At 55.7% G+C, this 22,580-nt stretch overlaps 1 protein-coding gene across 1 annotated transcript in view; it reads right to left on the bottom strand.

The window, feature by feature from the left end:
- LOC129707577 (matrix metalloproteinase-24-like) overlaps positions 1–22,580 on the bottom strand; it is a 40,205-nt gene that overhangs the window by 2,596 nt on the left and 15,029 nt on the right. The window contains 11 exon segments of the mRNA XM_055652724.1: positions 2,473–2,588; positions 3,316–3,467; positions 4,152–4,295; positions 7,191–7,405; positions 8,174–8,335; positions 11,903–12,063; positions 12,904–12,985; positions 14,909–15,079; positions 15,270–15,490; positions 15,798–15,914; positions 16,342–16,490. Of these exon segments, the coding sequence (XP_055508699.1) occupies positions 2,473–2,588; positions 3,316–3,467; positions 4,152–4,295; positions 7,191–7,405; positions 8,174–8,335; positions 11,903–12,063; positions 12,904–12,985; positions 14,909–15,079; positions 15,270–15,490; positions 15,798–15,914; positions 16,342–16,490 (1,690 nt within the window).

Below are 22,580 nucleotides of genomic sequence, written 5' to 3'. Positions count from 1 at the left end.
TAGAGTGCGGACCCCTGCCTCTCGGTCTCATGGGCACGGTGCAAGGCCGACTTAGACCCAGGGGCAGACTGGCACAGCATGGTGAGAGAGCAGCACCAGCTCAGTTTTGGGCACCAATGTAGCAGACTGCACGGGCATGATGGGCCAAATGGCCTCTGGTGCTGCTGGGGATCACTGCCAGTGTTGGCACAGGTGATGAGCTTCACACTGCCTCGGCTGCACCAAGGACTGTTGTTTTGCACCATATTGTTTTTCTAATTTATTGCACTTTTAGTTTATTGTGTTATGAGTGTTGTATATAGACCAGTTATTCTGCTGCTAGTTAGAATTTCATTATTCTGGCATTACTTATGGCAATTACATCATGGATTCTGGACTCGAAACGCAGGGAGCTGTGCTCGCCATCACCCGCGGCCGGACAGGTCACTGGACCAGGGTCAGTGAGGTCACGGGGACCGGGGTCAGTGAGGTCACGGGTCCGGGGTCAGTGAGGTCACGGGGACCAAGGCCAGTGAGGTCACGGGGACAGTGAGGTCACGGGGACCGGGGTCAGTGAGGTCATGGGGGCCGGGGTCAGTGAGGTCACAGACACTGGGGTCAGTGAGGTCAAGGGGACCGGGGTCAGTGAGGTCACGGGGACCAAGGCCAGTGAGGTCATGGGGACCAAGGCCAGTGAGGTCACGGGGGCCAGGGTCAGTGAGGTCATGGGGACCGGGGTCAGTGAGGTCACGGGGACCAAGGCCAGGGAGGTCACGGGGACCAGGGCCAGTGAGGGAACCGGGGTCAGTGAGGTCACGGGGACCGGGGTCAGTGAGGTCACGGGGGCCAGGGTCAGTGAGGTCACGGGGTCAGTGAGGTCACGGGGACCCGGGTCAGTGAGGTCACGGGGTCAGTGAGGTCACGGGGACCAGGGTCAGTGAGGTCACGGGGACCGGGGTCAGTGAGGTCACGGGGACCGGGGTCAGTGAGGTCACAGACACCGGGGTCAGTGAGGTCACAGACACCGGGGTCAGTGAGGTCACGGGGACCGGGGTCAGTGAGGTCACAGACACCGGGGTCAGTGAGGTCACGGGGACCGGGGTCAGTGAGGTCACGGGGACCGGGGTCAGTGAGGTCACGGGGACCGGGGTCAGTGAGGTCACGGGGGCCGGGGTCAGTGAGGTCACAGACACCGGGGTCAGTGAGGTCAAGGGGACCGGGGTCAGTGAGGTCAGGGGGACCGGGGTCAGTGAGGTCACGGGGACTGGGGTCAGTGAGGTCACGGGGACCGGGGTCAGTGAGGTCACGGGGACCGGGGTCAGTGAGGTCACGGGGGCCAGGGTCAGTGAGGTCACGGGGTCAGTGTGCTTCACCATAGCCCAGGGCGTTGAGGTCAGACGTTGTTGGCACCGGCGTTGGGCAGTGACCCCCACCGGCCGTTCCCGTGACCCCTGGGGTTTGAGTTCAGGACCACAGTGTCGGCGAGGCACAGGTCACAGTCGGACACGGTTGGGGTCACGCACAGCCCAGGGTCAAGGTCAGGGGCCAGTGGTCATGGCTATAGTGGGGTCAGGGTTCGGAGTGGCGGCGCTGCACTGGCAGCAGCTGCTCATCGGCAGTCCCGTTTGTTTGTGTTTTTTGTGTTGTTTATTTCGTTTTGGTTAGTCTAGTTTATGGTTCTTAGTCTGTGTTTTGGGGGGGGGGGGGGGTTGTAATGGGGTTTGCGGTCTCTCCCTGCGGGGGAAATGCGACTTTTTGGTCGTATTCCCCTTCTCTGCCTCCGTCTGTGCTGAGGCCTAATGGAGCTGGCGACCTCGAGGCTCCGGAGGCAGAGCCCGTCAGGACTCGCCATGAGCACGCTCCCGTGTGGGCGGCCAGCCCGAGGGTGGAACGAGGCTCCCGTCAGAGCGGCCAAGCTCGGGGAGGTGCGGCGCCCAAGTCGGGGCAGCCCGGCCCGGCCCGGGGAAGAAGCGACGCCCATGTCGGGCGGCCCAGCCCGGGGCTGAAGACGGTACGGTACTCACGTGAGGGTGGCTGGGACGGTGTTCTGGCGGTGGTGGCCTGAGTCTGGGGTTCGGCCGTGGGTCAGCGGCTGCGTTTGCAGGACTGGTGGGCGGCAGCTTCGACCACCCCGGGCCGCGGTGTTTGAGCCGCGAGACTGATTTGTAACATCGCCCGGGGGGGTATCGCCTCAGCGCAGAGGGAGAAGAGGAGGGAAGAGACTGCAGACCTAAGACTTTTGCCTCCATCACAGTGAGGAGATGCTGGGTGGACTCACTGTGGTGGATGTTAATGTGTGTTTATTGTTGTTTTTATTGTATTATATGTATGACTGCTGAAATTTCGTTCAGACTTCGGTCTGAATGGCAATAAAGGCTATCTATCTATTTATACCCCACCTCCGCTCGGTGCCACACTCACTTCCTTCCCCCACCCTCCGCTCGGTGCCACACTCACTTCCTTCCCCCACCCTCCACTCTGTGCCACACTCACTTCCTTCCTTGCTGATGAAGGCTCCCTGCGGGGCCTCGGGGATCCCCTTCCAGATAGTGATGGGTTTGGGGTAGCCGGGGTCCGACGCCTGGTTCTCCTCATTGTACCTCCAGTACCTGTGGAGTAGAGACCACCTCAGCACACGGCACCTTGGCCTGCTGCCCCCACACCCACTCCACCACACCCCACCCCACGCCCGGGTCCGCTCCTTATACCAGTGCAACAGCCTCAGCAGCTGCTGCCAGCCCCCCTTCCCACTACCCCCCTGCCCCCCACCCCTGTCCCCTCCCGCCACCCCCTCCCCACAGCTCTGCCTGCTCCTGTGATCACCCCAGCACCCCTTCAACCATCTCTGCCCTCCCTGCCCCATCCCTAGTGGGGGGGGGGGTCCTCAGAGCTGACGATTCACATTGTACAGCATTCATTCCACAAACTGAAGGGGGTCGGTGTTCCGGCCCCTGGCCTCGCCTGACCCCCGCCCCACCCTGGGAGCTCCGTGCAACGTGGACCCCCGTCCGTCCGTCCATCCCAGCCCCCTCCCCACCCACAGACCGAACACACACACACACTCTCATCCAGTATCATGGTCGGCTTGGGGTGGGGGTTGCTAAAGACAGCAAGGTGAAGGGTTGGAGAAAGAGAGAGAGAGAGAGGCAGCAAGCAGGAGGGATGGGGAGAGAGGGGGCAGTAAGAGAGAGAGGTGGGAGAGAGGGGGTGGGGAGAGGGGTAGGGGTGGAGAGAGACAGATGGGCATTAAAGGAGGCATGGAGAGACAGGGGCAGCAAGAGAGAGAGGTGGGGGAGAGGGGGTCAGTAAGCAGGAGGGGTGGGGAGAGGCCATTACTTGTTTCCTTTGAAGAAGTAGGTCTTGCCAGCGGGTTCCCAGCGCAGGGCGGTGTCGATGCCTTCCCGCGGCAGCCCCTTGCCCAGCTGCAGCAGCCCGTGGGGGTAGCCCGGCTCTGCCGTCACCTCCTTGAACACCCAGTACTTGTCCCCCTGTGGGGGCAGCCAGCCAGTCAGTCACAGTGCGGGGAGTGACCCACTGCCCATGACCCGTCCCGTCACTCCTCCCCTCCCCCCCTCACCATCACCCCCCCCCCCCCCACCATCACACCCTCCCCTGCCCATGACCCCTCCCCCCCTCACCATCACACCCCCTCCCCCCCTGCCCATCACCCCCTCCCCCTGCCCATGACCCCCTCCCCCCTCCCCATCACCCCCTCTGTCCCCACCATCACCCTCACCATGGACCCCTCCCCGTCACCCCTCCCCCTCTCACCATCACCCCGTCCACCATTACCCCCCCTCCCCTGCCCATGACCCCCTTCCCCCCCCCCCTCACTATCACCCCCGTCCCACCATCACACCCTCCCCCTCATCATAGGCCCATCACTGTAGCCGTCAGTCACAGTGTGGGGAGTGGTCAATGACACCCCTTCTGTGTGAGGAGTGACCCCCCCCGCCTGTCTCCATCCATCGCAATTGTTACTGTCCATGGAGAGACCTTGGGTGAGCCTGCCTGGGGCAGCGGCTCTTTGGCCCGCAGCGATTTAGCCGTCTTTCACCCACTGATCGGGTTGGGGGACATTGGGGGAGGGGCAGCTAGTGTCTGTGTGCTGGGGACACAGGGCGGGGACGGGGGGGACGGAGCGACCGGGACGGGGAGGGAGCGGGACGTGCCTCACCTTTAAAGAAGACAAACTTGCCGTCGGAGCGCTCGTAGGCAGCGTCGATGCGAGTGGGCAGACCTTTCCAGAACTGGTCGATCTGCATGGGGTACCCCTCCTGCACACGCTTGTTGCGCAGGCGCCAGAACCAGCGATCCTGCAACCACACACGCAGATCACTGTCGCCGCTGCCCCATGCACGTCTGCAACCCCCCTCCCCCCAGGCACATACAGCGCATCCCCCGCCCTCTGCACATACAGCGCATAATCCTCTAGCATTTCCGCCACCTCCAACAGGATCACACCATTAGTCACATCTTCCCATCTCACCCCTTTCTGCCTTCCGCAGAGACCATTCCCTCCACAACTCCCTGGCTAACTCATCCCTTTCCACCCAAACCACCCCCTCCCCAGGTACCTTCCCCCTGCAACTGCAGAAGATGCAACACCTGTCCCCAGACCTCCTCCCTCGACTCTGTCCAGGGACCCCGACAGTCCTTTCAGTTGAGGCAGAGGTTCACTTGCACCTCCTCCACCTCATCTATTGTATCCACTGTTCTAGGTGTGGACTCTTATACATCAGTGAGACCAAACGCAGACTGGGCGATCGTTTTGCGGAACACCTTCGCTCAGCCTGCCTGGACCAACCTGATCTCCCGGTTGCCGGATGCTTTAATTCTCCTTCCCATTCCCACATAGACATTTCATATTTTGCTTGGGTAGTTTACAACCCAGCGGTATGAATATTGTTTCCTCTAACATCAAGTAACCCGTGCATCCATATATAACCATATAACAATTACAGCACGGAAACAGGCCATCTCGACCCTTCTAGTCCGTGCCGAACACGTATTCTCCCCTAGTCCCATATACCTGCGCTCAGACCATAACCCTCCATTCCTTTCCCGTCCATATAACTATCCAATTTATTTTTAAATGATAAAAACGAACCTGCCTCCACCACCTTCACTGGAAGCTCATTCCACACAACCACCACTCTCTGAGTAAAGAAGTTCCCCCTCATGTTACCCCTAAACTTCTATCCCTTAATTCTCAAGTCATGTCCCCTTGTTTGAATCTTCCCTACTCTCAGTGGGAAAAGCTTATCCACGTCAATTCTGTCTATCCCTCTCATCATTTTAAAGACCTCTATCAAGTCCCCCCTTAACCTTCTGCGCTCCAAAGAATAAAGCCCTAACTTGTTCAACCTTTCTCTGTAACTTAGTTGCTGAAACCCAGGCAACATTCTAGTAAATCTCCTCTGTACTCTCTCTATTTTGTTGACAATCCCTCCTCTCTCCACCCCTCCCCCCACCCAAGTCGCTCTTCTAGCTTCAAAGTCATCTTGTTCAGTCTTGTTGTCTGTAACTCGTTTTCACCTCGCCCGCAGCTAACTGAAGAAGGGTTTCATTAGACAATAGGTGCAGGAGTAGGCCATTTGGCCCTTCGAGCCAGCACCGCCATTCAATGTGATCATTGCTGATCATCCCAAATCAGTACCCCGTTCCTGCCTTCTCCCCATATCCCCTGACTCCGCTATTTTTAAGAGCTCTATCTAGCTCTCTCTTGAAAGCATCCAGAGAACCTGCCTCCACCGCCCTCTGAGCAGAGAATTCCACTGACTCACCACTCTCTGTGAGAAAAAGTGTTTCCTGGTCTCCGTTCTAAATGGCTTACTCTTAAACTGTGGCCCCTGGTTCTGGACTCCCCCAACTTCGGGAACATGTTTCCTGCCTCTAGTGTGTCTAAACCCTTAACAATCTTATATGTTTCAAATGGGCAGAAACGTTGCCTATTTCCTTCACTCCATTGATGCTGCCTCACCCGCTGAGGTTTTCCAGCATTTTTAGCCTGTTCCATTTATCATCGTTACTTTTTTGCATATCTTTCATTCATTTGTTCTATATCTCTCTCTATGTACCACCATCTAGAGGTTTAGAGGGGTATGGACGAAACATGGGCAGATGGGATTAGTGCAGATGGGGCATGTTGGTCAGCTTGGGTACGTTGGACCAAAGGGCCTGTTTCCATGCTGTGTGCCTCTATCCAACCACGCCATGTGGGGAGATTTGTAAAGAACAAATACTGGCTGCACCTTCATCCTCCAAGATTTATCAGCCACCGTTCCCTTTCCCCGAACCCCCACTGACTCGTTCAACGCTCTCATTCCCCAGGTCCCTGCTGCCATTATTGATAATGGGTGCAACTGTTTACTGCGACGTGGACGGCAAGACTACAACCCCATGTGACACCAGCACCCATGTGCACCTGCGCATCCTGCAGCCATACACTCTGCAACATGTCACCATGCCTCCACTGGTCTATGTGCAGGGGCAGCTCAGCAGCACCTCCTCCTGGGCACGGGGCATGCTAGTCAATAGGGAGCACTGAAACAGGCCCTTCAGCCAACCTAGTCCAAGACTATCTCCTCACTTTGACCACGTCCCTTTGGCCACCTTTCCTATCCGTGCACATGTCCAAACTTCTGTCAAATGATTGCAATAATTTGATGTACAATCTTACCTTGCACCAAACATTATTCCCTTATCATGTATCTATACACTGTGAATGGCTCCAATGTAATCATGTATTGTCTTTCCGCTGACTGGATAGCATGCAACAAAAGCTTTTCACTGTACCTCGGTACACGTGACAACAAACTAAACTGTTGTTATGCTGCCTCTTCTGGCAGCTCATTCCATGTTCCCACCACCCTTGTTGCCTTGTGGTGTGTAGAAGGTCCCAACCCAAAACATCACCTATCCTGGTTCAGTGTATGAAGGAACTGCAGATGCTGGTTTTACACCGAAGATATACACAGAATGCTGGAGAAACCCAGCGGGGCAGGTCATATCTGGGTAGAAGGAATGAGTGACATTTTGGGTCGAGACCATTCTTGAGACTGTCTACCATGTTCTCCAGAGATGCTGCATTACTGACCCGCTGCATTACTCCAGCACTGTGTATGTTTTTCAGTAGCTGGCACCTGTGGTTCCCTGTGTCTCCCTGCTGCCCGTAGGGAAGTCAATCGAACATAGGCAACGTTGCTCACCTTGAACACGAACATCTCTCCCCGGAACAAGGCGATGGTGTTGAAGTGTCCATCGCAGATGTTGGGCTTGGAGCCAGGGTAGGAGGGTCTCTCTCCGGAGGGCGGTCTGGGGGGCCGGGGCTGCCGCTCGTGCTTGCGGTCGGACGTGGAGTGGATCCTGCGGACCGTGAGGGTGGGCAGTGGCCGGGTGGGAGCCAGTCTCTCGGTGGGTGGGCCTGCAGAGTGGATAGGCAGCGTTACACAGGCCAGGGGCTGTCTGGATAACACCGCTCCCATAGCCCACCCACCCGTGACGGCCCCCCCCCCCCCCCCCCCCCTCCCTTCCCAGGGAGATGAGATTGGCTCCGGGGAGACCCCTGCCCCAGCCTGACCCCCCCTCTCTGGGGGAGGGGCAACATCAGCATGTAGATGACCAGATTGTGTGACGGGCCAGAGAGGAATCACTTCTGGCTAACGGGTCCATCCAGGGGCACTGGCTAGTCGCCACCCAGCCGTCTGTCTGTCTGTCTGTCACAGGGAGACCCCGGGCCGAGAGAGATGGGGAGGGAGTGGGTGTAACACAGCTGATTAGAGTGGGTTACAGTGTAGAGCATTGGGGTAGATGGGCTGAGTGGCCTCTGCGCCATTAGACACACCCCTCAGGTGCCCCACTGCTCAGGAAGTCCAGACCCTCCTCCACACGTCACCCTCATCGCTGTGCTTACTGTCATTCACTGCAGCAGCGGCGCATACAATGCGGGCGCAGGCGACGGGCGCAGCAGCGGTGCAGCCATTTGGAGGGGGGGAGGGGACGCAGCAGCAATGCAGCCGGAGGGGGCAGCAATGATGCAGCCAGCCAGAGCCGCAGTAAGGATCACACAGGGCTGCAGGAACAGCCAGCAGCTTTGCAGCCCCAATGCAGCAGCGGGCCAGATCTGCAGCGACGGTGCACAGGGCTGCAGGAAGAGCCTGCGGTGGCAGTGACGGGGTCATGCACCACCCACCGTAGATCTTCTGGATGCCCTGCAGGTCGTCCTGCGGCAGCTTGAACTTCTCTGTGTCCATGTACTGGTAGAAGGGGGCCATGATGGCACTCGGGTCATTGGAGTGCTCCAGCCCCAGCGCATGGCCCAGCTCATGCACCGCAACCAGGAACAGGTCGTTACCTGGAGGGGGGGAGATGGGGGAGAGGGTGGGAAGAGAGAGGGTGGGGAGAGAGGGGGGAGAGAGGGTGGGAGAGAGGGTGGGGAGAGAGGGTGGGGGGAGAGAGGGTGGGGAGAGAGGGTGGGGGAGAGAGGGTGGGGGGGAGAGAGGGTGGGGAGAGAGGGTGGGGAGAGGGTGGGGGAGAGGGTGGGGGGGAGAGAGAGGGTGGGAGAGAGGGTGGGGAGAGAGGGTGGGGAGAGAGGGTGGGGGGGAGAGGGTGGGGAGAGAGGGTGGGGAGAGAGGGTGGGGAGAGAGGGTGGGGAGAGAGGGTGGGGAGAGAGGGTGGGAGAGAGGGTGGGGGGAGAGGGTGGGGAGAGAGAGGGTGGGGGAGAGGGTGGGGAGAGGGGTGGGGAGAGAGGGTGGGGGAGAGGGTGGGGGGGAGGGTGGGGAGAGAGGGTGGGGAGAGAGGGTGGGGGAGAGAGGGTGGGAGAGAGGGGAAGAGAGAGGAGAAATAATCCATCTGCCACAGGCACCGTGGCCAGCCCCTGGACCACCACACCGACCACTAATCCTGGACCCCCAGGGACACCAGACCCCCCTCCCCGCACCCACAGACCATGCACCCCAAACTTCGGTTTACATTTTGAGCCTCTTCTATCAATATCTCCTCATCTCAAACCTTACATCTTTCCTTCTCTGGCGTTGATCAAATATCTGCATATCGACACCTCCACCCTCACTGGTGTCCACCTATCACTTAAGATAGATGCAAAATGCTGGCGTAATTCAGAGGGACAGGCAGCATCTCGGGAGAGAAGGAATGGGTGACGTTTTGGGTCAAGATTTCGGGCGGGTGGGGCGACCAACGTCGCAGCGGCCTCTGCAGTCCATCTGTCCTTTTAAAAAAATTTTGTCCCGTTGAGGGTATAGTTTGTAGTGGGTTTTTAACGGTGTATGTGTGGGGGGCGGGGGGTGGGTGGGGGAAACTTTTAAGTCTCTTCCCTGTACAGGGACCCGACCTTTTCCCTGTCGGGTCTCCATTGTCTTTGGGGCCTGGCGCCGTGGAGCGGTCTCCAACCGGAACGACCTGGGGGCTCCAGTCGCGGAGCTGCGGACTTACCATTGTGGAGCTGGCCGGCTTCAGAGCGTGGAGAGCTGCGGCGGCGCGCGGCTGCGACCTGACTCCGGTAGATGGTGACACCGGGAGCGCGCGGGTCCCCGGTGGGAGACCGCTTTATGGGGCACCGGCAACGGCGACTTCTCCCGCCCGAATTGCGGGGTTGAAAGTGACCTGGAGCGGGGCCTTACATCGCCTGGCGCGGCTTAAACAGCCGCGGGACTTGCTAGGGCCCGCCGGGGGCTTTGACTTTGACATCGGGAGAAGAATGGAGAGCAGGGGAGAGCCAAGACTTTGCCTTCCATCACAATGAGGAGGAGATTCACTGTGATGGATGTTTGTCTAAATTGTGTTGGTGTGTGTCTTGGTTCATTTCTTGTATGGCTGCAGAAACAAAATTTCGTTTGAACCTCATGTGAGGTTCAAATGACAAATAAATGGTATTGTATTGTATTATTGTATTGTATTAAGACCTTCTTCAGACTGAGTCAGAGGATCGGGAGGCACAGAGATATGGAAGGATAAGGTGTCAAAACATGGATCAAAGCAGGCAATGGTAAAGAAAAATGTACTGTAGAATGGTTCATTACTAGCTATGGAGAAGGTGACGATGAGGCAGACAAACAGTAAAATGTAATCAGGACGGTGAAACTAGTGGGAGAACTAGGAAGGGGGAGGGATGGAGAGAGAGGGAAAGCAAGGGCTACTTGAAGTTAGGGAAGTCAATGTTTATACTGCTGGGGTGTAAACCACCCAAGCGAAATATGAGGTGCTGTTCCTCCAATTTGCGCTGGGCCTCACTCTGACAATGAAGGAGGCCCAGGACAGAAAGGTCAGATTGGGAATGGGAGTTAAAGTGCTGAGCAACCGGGAGATCAGGTAGGTTTAGGCAGACTGCGCGGAGGTGTTCAGTGAAACGATTGCCGAGCCTGCACTTGGTCTCACCGATATAAAGGAGTCGACACCTGGAACAGCGGATACAGTAGATGAGGTTGGAGGAGGTGCAAGTGAACCTCTGCCCAACCTGAAAGGACTGTCGGGACCCCTGGACAGAGTCGAGGGAGGAGGGACAAGTGTTGCATCTTCTGCGGTTGCACCTGGGGAGAGGGTGGCTTGGGTGGGAATGGGATGAGTTAACCAGGGAGTTGCGGAGGGAACGGTCTCTGCAGAAACCGGAAAGTGATGGAGATGGGAAGATGTGACTAGTGGTGGGATCCCATTGGAGGTGGCGAAAATATTAAAGGATTATGTGCTGTATACGACGGCTGATTGGGTGAGGACTAGGGGGACTCTGTCTCTGTTGCGACTGGGGGGAGGGGGAGCAAGAGTGGAGCCGCGGGATACTGAGGAGATCTATCCTCCTATCATTTGCCAGGCTTTGTCCCACCCCCACCTCTCATCCAGTCGAAGTAGGGCCCAAATCCGAAATGTCACCAATTGTAGATGGACACATAAAGCTGGAGTAACTCAGTGGGACAGGCAGCATCTCTGGAGAGAAGGAATGGGTCGGGACTCTTCTTCAGACGGATATCAGGGGAGTGGGCGGTACAGAGATAAAATGTAGTCGGAGACAGTAAGACTGGTAGGAGAACTGGGAAGGAGTAGGGGATGGGGCGAGAGAGAGAGAGAGAGAGAGAGAGAGTAAAGGCTACTTGAAGTGTAAGCTATCCAAGCAAACTATGAGGTGCTGTTCCTCCAATTGGCGCTGGGTGACGTTTCGGGTTGAGACTGAAGAAGGGTCTCTACCCGAAACACCACCCATTCCTTCTCTCCTGAGATGTTGCCTGAACCGCTGAGTTACTCCAGCACTTTGTGTCTATATTTGGTTTGAACCAGCACCTGCAGTTCCTTCCTACACATGTCACCCATCGTTCTCGGCACCATCTTGTCAAGCAGCATCTCTGGAGAACATGGATAGGTGATGTTTCAGCTCAGACCGTCTTCACACTACAGTTCTCCAGTGATGTTGCCTGAACTGCTGAGTTCATCCAGCACTTTGTCTTTCTTTTGCAAACCAGCATCTGCAGTTGCCCGGATGTCCAGCACTCCAGGAGGCCAGGGTCAGGGTCCATACGAACGGCACTATGTGGGAGAGAGTCAGGGAACATTGACTAGGCTCCTGACACAGGGTCTTAACCCAAAACCTCCTCTCTCCCTCTGCCTCCACAGATGCTGCCTGACCTGCCCAATTACTCCAGCACTCTGCTCTTTGCTCCAGATCCCAGCATCTGCAGTTCCTGTGTCTCCACAAGGTGGTTTCTGGGAGGAGGTCGGGACCGGGACATAAGGGGGGGGGGGGGGGGGGGGGGGGGGGGAAGGCCATTTTCACTCGAACAAGGGAAGGCCCAAGGGGGGTACCGTGGGGTGAGGATATAAATCAAAGGGACCACAGCTAGGTAGAGAGTCACTGTTTATTCTCTAGGATAAAATTAAAGGGCACAGGTTTTAGGTGAGGGGCAGGTTCCCCCAGCACAAGGCTCGCTCGGGGCCCAGCCGCCAGTCTCTCCGTATCCCGCTCCCCACGGCCCCAGTGATGCATTGTTGGCCCCGCTGCTGCCAGCGAGATTTTCACCATCATGCACAGGGAGCGTCTCACGGACACAGGGGCTGATCAGTTGGAGGGAAGCACCACATCTGCCCACATACCAGGGCTTTGGCACGAGTCACAGAGTATGCAGGGGCCGACAAGTCTCAGGCTCAACCCTGGCAAACCACAGGCAGGGCAAGGGACCAGTGAGTTTGACGTTGACAGACGGAGCCATGCCAGGGCTGGGGATCGGAACAGCCTCTTAGTGACCGACAGGTAGTGACTCGATCCCCCTGGGCTAGTGAAAATCCATTGAGGGGACCTCTGCCAGCAGATGGGCCTACATGCAGAGCTGCTTATAGAATGATGACTAGGGGCCTTCCGTTGCGACTGGGGGAGTTAAAGCAAGTCGCGCATCGGCACACAGGAGATCTATCGTAGACGCTTCTGTGCCCAGGCTTTACATCGTCCGCAGTTGGCCTCTGATCCAGGTGTGAGGGCCAGGAGCGAAATGCCAAGTGATCGACACAAAAAGCCTGGGACACTCATTCGGCGAGGCCAAGAGAGGGAGGGTCGCGGTCCCATGCAGTCAGACAGCTGTGCGGAGGGCGGTGAGGAGAGTGACAGGACAAAGCACATAGACGTGCCCACTGGGAAGGCGTACCCGAGGGGCAACGTAGACTGAGAGTAAAGGTAGCCTGGGGAAGACGTATCCAAGCTACCAGGTATGTGTAAACGACGCACCATCTGGCGCTGTAGAGTCCCACTACGGAGACAGAAAATGGACCGAAACTTGACCCATTCCTTCCGGCTCAAGTTTCCCCGAACAGCTGAGCCAAGTGTCCCAGCGACAAGTCCCCAGGTGTTGCTGTCACTGGGGCCTCAGTCTGAACGGCAGACACTTATCAATAATCTCTGGGCAGGTAGGGTTGACGAGAGGAACACACCTTGCACACAAGTCCACCAGTTTCTTGTTGCTGTCCTGCAGGAAGACCGCATGGGAGCAAGTGGAGCGCAGTTTATGCCGTACTGTCGATGCGAGTAATAGAGATGGCAACTAGCCGTGGAGAGCGTTGTCGAACATTCACTGTGGCTGCTCAGGCTCAACGTCTTGCCCAACCAGCGGCCCACTGCGGTCCCACAGACCCACCCTGCCCGACCTTTGGTCATATCCCTGCTCCAAACCTGTCCTATCAATGTACCTGTCTAACATTCTTAAATGTTGCGATAGTTCCTGCCTCAACTACCTCCTCCGGCAGCTCGATCCACTGTGGTAGAGATGGGAGAAGAGAGCAGGGTGAGCCCGGGGTGAGGAGTTTTAACACAGATGGTGCTATCGAGGGGCTAGCGGAGTCAAGGGATATGGGGTGAAGGCGGGCACGGGTTACTGATTGTGGATGATCATAATGAATGGCGGTGCTGGCTCGAAGGGCCAAATGGCCTCCACCTGCACCTATTGTCTATGTGTCTAGAACAGCAGCAGGCGTATCTTCGAGGGCGAGGGTCAACTGGGGAATTTAGGAGCGACATTCAGAGATTTTTATTAGGTGAAGGTTTTAAGGGATGTGGACCCAAGCCAGTCATGTGGAGTTAAACTGATCAGGGAAAGTCGAGCGCATGGAACCAGACCCTTCGGCCCATCTTGTACATACTGACCAAGGTGCCCTCACGTGCTAGACCTAAATGCCTGTGACTGGTCCATTTCCCACCTCTGGCAGCCCGATACAAAACGCCCGTACCGTGTGGACACCACCACAGCGGTGTGAACATCAGGCGCCTCAGGTCCTTTTAAAATCTTTTCCCCGCTCTCCCCTTCAGGTTGCCCTTCAGTTTTAAAGGACCCCCCCCCACCCAGACTAGGGTACTGTGTTTGCTACCCTGGGGGGTGACAGGACTTGGGTGCGAGGTGTAACCGGAACCTGTGACCCGACACTGAGCCCGATTGACCTCCCCCAGAGTGTTCGCCCTCCTCCTTTCCCGCCATGACCACCCCTCACTGCAAGACCTCCTCCTTTCCCCTCTCAGACATCCCGACCTCTCACGAAACCCAGGTTAGCTCCTCGCTAGGTACACCCATACGGCTCATCCCTCCCTCCCACCCCTCCCGTTCTGTCCCACACCGGCTCACCTTCCCATCATCCCTCTGTCCCCTCCTCACCAACCCTCTCCTCGTCCACCCCGTTTCTCTCTCCCCATCCCCACCCTCTCTCGATCCCATGGTAGAGATAAGAGGGCCCGGGTTGGCCCGGCAAAGGCTTTTTAACCAGAGCCGGGGGCTGGTGGTGTCAGGGGATAGGTGTGGAAGTAGGACTGGTACTCAATGTGATGTGAAGAGGTCGTTGTGAGAAGATCTCGGCATCTCAATTGTTGTGCAGTGGAGGCGATCTTTGAGGTTGAGGTGACATAGGAATTGGCACGACAGGGACATAGTGGGCTGTGGAAGGGCCCTGCCATGCTGCGCTGTACCTGTTCATGGGGCCATGAAACCCCGCGAAGGCTTGTACCTGAACCTTGTCCCTCAGGGACTGACGCAGTAAGTGTTGTTGGTGATATTGCCTGAAGCAGCAGTTGCCAACCGTACAATCAGTGTCACATCAGCTGGCTTCACAGATCTGTTGACACAGGCAGTGTACCAAAGACCCCCCCTCTTCCCGATGGGACTCTTGGCTGCCTGGGTTGATGCTATGTGAGGGCTGATAACGAGCTTGCCCCCTCTTCACTGAGGCCTCGAGACCTCACCGCTGGACTCCGTCACCCCCACCACTCCTGTTCCCCTTGAAAGCATCGTGACGGCTGTGCAGACCCGCAGCTTGTTGCCTGGCCCCACAAGTGCGAGCCGGTGTCATCAGGGAATCTGGCTTCACAGAGAAGGCTCGTGAGGTACAGCGGCATCTTGTTGCAGCCTGGGTTGTCTAAGCATTGTTCTATCCGGGCATAGGTGGCTAAAGTGACGTGTTGCTGATGCGATGCGCCCGCGAATTGAGGCCAGCTGGTCATGTCCCAGGGCCAGAACTCGTGGGCCCAGCTGCCGAACAGAACGCTGGCACTGAGACTGGAACCGGTGCGCATCCCGGGTGATGTCAATGGCCCCGCTGAACATGGGAGACATGACGGACCGAATGTCTGTAACGCACCAGAACGAAGGCACGCGTGCACCGAACGGTGGAACCCGGTGGCATCTGAGGCCAGTACAGGCGTGCACCATCGAGTGGGCGGAAGTGTCCGGCCACGGGCACCGAGACGGAACGGGGCACTGAGACGGAAACGCGGGCAACTGAGACGGAAAGGAACGGCGGGAAGCACGTGCGCTAACGTGTGCCAGGAAACCCCCCCTCCCCATCGAATGGGGAGCTGTCGCCGTGGAAACCAGACGCAAAGAAGATCATAATGTCTGCTTCCTTCTTGCCACTCTTGATATCGTGAAAGGGAACCTCCTGGAAGCTCAGCGGGGTCACATCCTGCCACACCTGGAAGGCACGGCCGATCGCCCGACGTGTCTCACCCTCGCCAACCTTGGGCGTGAAGTTGTTGATGCTGCCGGGATAGCGGGAACAAGGGTTACACTGGCCTGTCCAACCCACCCCCACCGCCACCCCCCACCCTGTTCCCCACCCCACCTTGGGCGTGAAGTTGTTGATGCTGTGGGGGAGGGTGGTACAGGAGTTACAGTGGGGAAACTGCCTCCCCCCCCTCCCCCCATCCCCTCCCCTCCACCATCACCCCCCCCCCCCCCCCCACCATCAACAGCTTCAGCAGGACCCTGGGCCCATGGGGTGGGGGGGGGAGTCGACATCGCAGGGTGCTGCAGGGAGAAGGGAGGGAGGAAAGGGGAGGGGATTACCTGTAGGTGATGTGCTTCTGTCTCCACTTCTGGCCAGTCAGGGCGTAGCGTTTGCTCCGCTGTCTGCGGCTGATCCGCGGCTGGTCACTCACCCCGCACCGTGGTCTCCTCATCCACCTAGACCAGCACAGGCTGCTCACACCGTGCCCACAGACCCCACCCTCACCCCCAGCCCACCCCAAACCCCCCCCCCTCACCCCCAGCCCACCCCAAACCCCCACTCACCACCCCAAACCCACCACCACCAGTCTACCCCACACACCCACCCACACCCTCGCCCCCAGCCCACCCCAACCTTACCCCCCACCCCACCCCCCCACCCCTCAGCCCACCCCAACCCCCACCCTAACCCCCCCACCCTGGTCTCCTCCACCACCCATAGCAGTACAGGACACCCCCATAGCCCCTTCAACACTCCTCTCTCTCCCTCCCTCCCCCCCACACCCCCCCGTCACCCCCTCCCCACAGCTGGAGGGTGACACACACGTGTCTGGGTGTAATGGCCACATACGGTGATCCACCCCACCTCCCCTGGTGTACTCACTCGATGGTGGCCTGGTCCAGGATGCCGGTGACGGGGATGCGGTAGAAGCGCTGCATGGCTGCGATGGCGGCCTGCATGGAATGCGCCGAGCGCAGCGCCGAGGTACGCAGCTCATCGGGCAGGAAATACCCGTACGTCTTCAACCAATTCTGCCAAAGACAACCGGCATGGTGGTGAGTGGACTCCACAACACTCCCCTCTTCTCACCCACACCCCCTACATCTCAACTGCTCTCCCCACTACTCCCCCCCTCCCCATCACTACCCGCACCCTCCCCCACTCCTCCATCATACGTCCCCCACCCTCATATCCCCACTCCCCTCAACATCCCTCACCCTTCTCCATTCCTCCCCCCCCCCCTCCATCCATAACACTCCCCCCCTCCACAACAGTCCCCTCCTCACCCCTACATCTCCCCTTCCCCAAAGGCAGCCGCTCCTTCCTCGATGCCCAGACCCACCCCCTGCCCACTGCTGGGCGAGCCCCATCCTCCATGGTCGTAGCCAGGGGCAGTGTGGGCACCCCGTCAGTCTCCAGCACCCACTCTTCACAGAGGGGTGCAGGCAGGGAGGGAGGTCCAGGGCTGTACCCGCTGGCTGCCCCGACAAGGACCGGCACGGACCCAGCGTAACGTCAGGAGGAAGGAAAGCTCAAGGTACAGAGAGTCAATCATGGCAGCTACACGGGTGTCACTGGCCTGCTGATTAATGTTACTGTTTGTATGCCTCGTTGTCACCTTCGCCTCAGCCAACAATGAACCGTTTTACATTTCCTTGATCATCGTTTGCTTTGATCTGTGTCAGAAGGGACTGCAGATGCTGGTTTAAACCGAAGATGGACACAAAAAGCTGGAGTAACTCAGCGGGACAGGCAGTATCTCTGGAGAAAAGGGATAGGTGGCGTTTTGGCTCGAGACGCTTCATCGCTCTGAAGTAGGGTCTTGACCCGAAACATAGAAAATAGGTGCAGGAGTAGGCCATTCAGCCCTTCGAGCCTGCACCGCCATTCAATATGATCATGGCTGGTCATCCAACTCAGTATCCTGTACCTGCCTTCTCTCCATTAGCCATAAGGGCCACAAGGAAACTTTACCCATTGCTTCTCTCCAGAGATGCTGCCTGTCCACCACTGAGTTACTCCAGTGTTTTATGTCTATTGGGCTACGCAGGTGATGGTGGAGGGCTGGTTTGTGGTTGGAAGCCATTAACTGGAGGTGTAGCACAGGGATCAGTGTGACCACCATTGTTTGCCATGTACACAAGGCCCACAGCAGGTCATGTCAGCTGGACAGCCGGCATCACAGGAGGCAGCGGGCCATGGATGGGGAGTTTCACTGTGACCACTGGTGTCACACAACGGCCATTGCTGGGAGCTCCGGTTTGTAGTCTGTGTAAATGGTTTGGACGCAAGGTGGGTAGTCTGATGGGTAAATTTGTGGATTAATCAGAAGTTGCAGAGCTGTTAACGGCAGCGGGGGGGGATTGTCAAAGGAGCCAGCAGGAAACAGATCCGTTCAAAATATGGGCGGAGAAATGACAGATGGAGTTTAATCTGGACAAGAACGAGGTGTTGCAGTTTTGGAGGTCAAATGAAATGCAAGAGCAAAATGTACAGTACATGCCGGGAATCAACAGCACTGATGTACAGAGGGATCTGCCGGTACCGCCATAGCTCGTTGAAAGTGGCAACAAAGCTAGATGAACTGCTAAAGAACTGGTATGTTTGCCTTCATCAGTCGGGGTATGGGGAATAAGTCAGGAAGTCATGATGCAGCTTTACATGACATGGCAGATGCAGTATAATGTGGATAAATGTGAGGTTATCCACTTTGGTGGCAAAAACAGGAAAGTAGACTGTTATCTGAATGGTGGCCGATTAGGAAAAGGGGAGATGCAACGAGACCTGGGTGTCATGGTACACCAGTCATTGAAAGTAGGCATGCAGGTGCAGCAGGCAGTGAAGAAAGCAAATGGTATGTTAGCATTCATAGCAAAAGGATTTGAGTATAGGAGCAGGGAGGTTCTACTTCAGTTGTCCAGGGCCTTGGTGAGACCACACCTGGAGTATTGCGTACAGTTTTGGTCTCCTAATCTGAGGAAAGACATTCTTGCCATAGAGGGAGTACAGAGAAGGTTCACCAGACTGATTCCTGGGATGGCAGGACTTTCATATGAAGAAAGACTGGATAGACTCGGCTTGCACTTTTGGGGGGGGAGGGGGGGGGGGGGGAGGGGGGGAAATCTTATAGAAACTTATAAAATTCTTAAGGGGTTGGACAGGCTAGATGGAGGAAGATTGTTCCCGATGTTGGGAAAGTCCAGAACAAGGGGTCACAGTTTAAGAATAAGGGGGAAGTATTTTAGGACCGAGACAGAGAGTAACATTTTTTAGGTGAGTCTGTGGAATTCCTTGCCACAGAAAGTAGTTGAGGCCAGTTCATTGGCTATATTTAAGAGTTAGTTAGATGTGGCCCTTGTGGGATCAGGGGGTATGGAGAGAAGGCAGGTATAGGATACTGAGTTGCCATGATCATATTGAATGGCGGTGCAGGCTCGAAGGGCCGAATGGCTTACTCCTGCACCTATTTTCTATGTTTCTATAGCTAAGCCGCATTTGGAGTATTGCATGCAGTTCTGGTCACCCCATTTGAGGAAGGATCTGCAGGCTTTGGAGGGAGTGCACAGGAGGTTTGAATGCTGAAGACAAAATGCTGGAGTAACCCAATGGGAAAAGCAGCATTTCTGGAGAGAAGGAATGGGTGACCTTTCAAAGACCCTTCTTCAGACAGCTGTCACCCTGAGTTACGCCAGCATTTCCGCCTATCTTCAGTATAAACAAGCATCTGCAGTTTATAAAATGATGAGAGATGTAGATAGTGTCGTACAGTCGTACAGTGCCCTCCATAATGTTTGGGACAAATAGTCTGAAGAAGGGGTTCGGCCCGAAACGTTACCTATTTCCTTCGCTCCATAGATGCTGCTGCACCCGCTGAGTTTCTCCAGCATTTTTGTGTACCTCCCATAGTTTATTTATTTGCCTCTGTACTCCACAATTTGAGATTTGTAATAGAAAAAATACACGTGGTTAAAGTGCACATTGTCAGATTTTAATAAAGGCCATTTTTACACATTTTGGTTTCACCATGTAGAAATGACAGCAGTGTTTATACATAGTCTCCCCCCCCCCCCCCCCCCCATTTTCAGGGCACCATAATGTTTGGGACACAGCAATGTCATGTAAATGAAAGTAGTCATGCTTAGTATTTTGTTGCATATCCTTTGCATGCAATGACTGCTTGAAGTCTGCAATTCATGGACATCACTTCTCTGGTGATGCTCTGCCAGGCCTGTATTGCATCTTTAGCTTATGCTTGTTTTGGGGGCTAGTCCCCTTCAGTTTTCTCTTCAGCATATAAAAGGCATGCTCAATTGGGTTCAGATCAGGGTGATTGACTTGGCCTCTCAAGAATTTACCATTTTTTAGCTTTCAAAATCTCCTCTGTTGCTTTAGCAGTATGTTTGGGATCATTGTCTTGCTGTAGAATGAACCGCCGGCCAATGAGTTTTGAGGCATTTGTTTGAACTTGAGCAGATAGGATGTGTCTATACACTTCAGAATTCATTATGCTACTAACATCAACAGTTGTATCATCAATGACGATAAGTGAGCCAGTACCTTCAGCAGCCATACATGTCCAGGCCATAACACCCCCACCACAATGTTTCACAGATGAGGTGGAATGCTTTGGATCTTGGGCAGTTCCTTCTCTCCTCCATACTTTGCTCTTGCCATCATTTTGATATGTTAATCTTCATCTCATCTGTCCATAAGACCTTTTTCCAGAACTGTGGTTGCTCTTTTAAGTACTTCTTGGCAAACTGTAACCTGGCCATCCTATTTTTGCAGCTAACCAGTGGTTTGCATCTCACAGTGTAGCCTCTGTATTTCTGTTCATGAAGTCTTCTGCACGCAGTGGCCATTGACAAATCCACACCCGACTCCTGAAGAGTGTTTTTGATCTGTCGGACAAGTGTTTGGGGATTTTTCTTTATTATAGAGAATTCTTCTATCATCAGCTGTGGAGGTCTTCCTTGGCCTCCCAGTCCCTTTGTGATTAGTAAGCTCACCAGTGCTTTCTTTCTTCTTAATGATGTTCCAAACAGTTGATTTTGGTAAGCCTAAGGTTTGGCTGATGTCTCTAAAGGGCCTGTCCCACGCCGTGACTTTTTCAGTGACCTGATACGCCAACCAATGATGTGGGCTGTCGCCAAAGTGGGACAGGCCCTTGTTTTATTCTTGTTTCTCATCATAATGACTTCTTTGACTTTCATTGGCACAACTTCGTTCCTCATGTTGATAAACAGCAGTAAAAGTTTCCAAAGGTGATGGAAAGACTGGAGGAAAGACTAGGTGCTGAGAGCTCTCTCATTAAAATGGCCTTTAACTTTTTCTCTTTTTTCTCTTTTTTTGATTTGTATGGATTTATTGCATTGATCTGTTCAATTAATTTAATCAATCTCTGTAAAGCACTTTGGTTCAAATACTGGTTTTGTTGAAAAGTGCTATATAAATAAATATTATTATTATTATTATTTAATAAAATCGGACAATGTGCACTTAAATCACGTGATTTTTTTCTATTACAAATCTCAAATTGTGGAGTACACGGGCAAATAAATAAATGATGGGTCTTTGTCCAAATCGTTTTGCCCCCAGAGTGGAAATGTCAAAAACTAGAGGGCATGGCTTTAAGGTGAGAGGGGCAAAGTTAAAGGAGATGATCAGCAGGCATTGTGACTGGTTTGATTTACACTCAACACCTTCACACGTTGAACCCCCACTCTACCCCCCTCTCTAACCCCCCTCCCCCCCCCCCCCCCCGGTGCTGCAGGGCTGTGTGGAGGTATCTGAACTCTGGGAGTCATGCCCCTTATCCCCTCCACTACCCCGGTGCGGTGGGGGTGGGGGGTCTTTGATCCCAGGGGCCCAGCCTCACACACATGAAGGCCTGCGTTTGCTGTCTTGCCAGTGGTCACCATGGAAACACTCCAATCATTCATCAGATCACATTTACATTCATGTTCACCTCTGGGTCCCCAGATGCTCCCCGCTGCCTGGGGGCAGTCTCTCTTTCCCTGGGGACAGGGGACAGGGGGGGGGGTGCTAATGCCACCATGTGTGTGGGTTTGGGTGGTGCCCCTGCGTGTCGTTATGCACCTCTATAAGATCACCCCTCAGCCTCCAGCGCTACTAAGAATAAAGTCCTCGCCTATTCTGCAGGTTGACTGCAACCTCCTGCACTTAGGTTCCAGTGCCACGCACACTGACACTCACACACACGCATGTGTGCACACTTGCACACCTGCACACACGCACGAACGTACAGTGAGAGGCCCCTGTACGGTGAGAGGGGCTGTTGCACAGTGAGAGACCTCTGTCACTGTTCTCCACAACCCAGTCCCGGCCTGCAGACTCACTGCTCTGCTGCAGAATAATTCTCCGCTCTCCTTACAAATCCACCGCAGCTGTTAATTTAATCCGGCAGATAAATAAAACAAATATGTTTATTTGATTTAAATCCAACTCTGAGAGCTAATTGTGCTCAGACTGGGGAGGGATGGGGGCCGTCTCCGAGCTCCAGTGCAGTGAACAGACTTGCCTCACTTCACTGCAACCCAGCCGGCAGGCTGCTGCCAGAATGCTGGGAACTCGGTCAGGCAGCATCCGTGGGGGGAGAGCCACTCACGTGTCAGGCAATGATCTCTCACCTCTGGTCCACTCACCCTGCCCACCCTGCTGGGAGGGCCCAGCGTTCTGCGCCCCCCACCCTCCACCCCCGCTGTCGTATACAACCTGGTTAATGCTGCTGGCAACACGCGTCTGCCACACATGGTGTGTCACATGCCATATACTGTCATGACACCCGCCAGGGCGGCTGCACCACACGCCCATCGTGCCACACAAACACACCGTGCCCCACACACGCCCACCGTACCCCACACCGTACCCCACACACCGTACCCCACACACCGTGCCCCACACACCGTGCCCCACACACGCCCACCGTACCCCACACCGTACCCCACACACCGTACCCCACACCGTACCCCACACACCGTGCCCCACACACACACACTGTGCCCCCACACACACGTGCCCCACACACACACACTGTGCCCCACACACACACCGTGCCCCACACACCGTGCCCCACACACACACACCGTACCCCACACACA

This window comes from Leucoraja erinacea, chromosome 21, assembly GCF_028641065.1.
Source record: "Leucoraja erinacea ecotype New England chromosome 21, Leri_hhj_1, whole genome shotgun sequence".
NCBI classification, from domain to species: Eukaryota; Metazoa; Chordata; class Chondrichthyes; order Rajiformes; family Rajidae; genus Leucoraja; species Leucoraja erinaceus.
The sequence above is the reverse complement of the archived record's forward strand: the minus strand, read 5'-3'. Positions and strand labels throughout refer to the sequence as shown.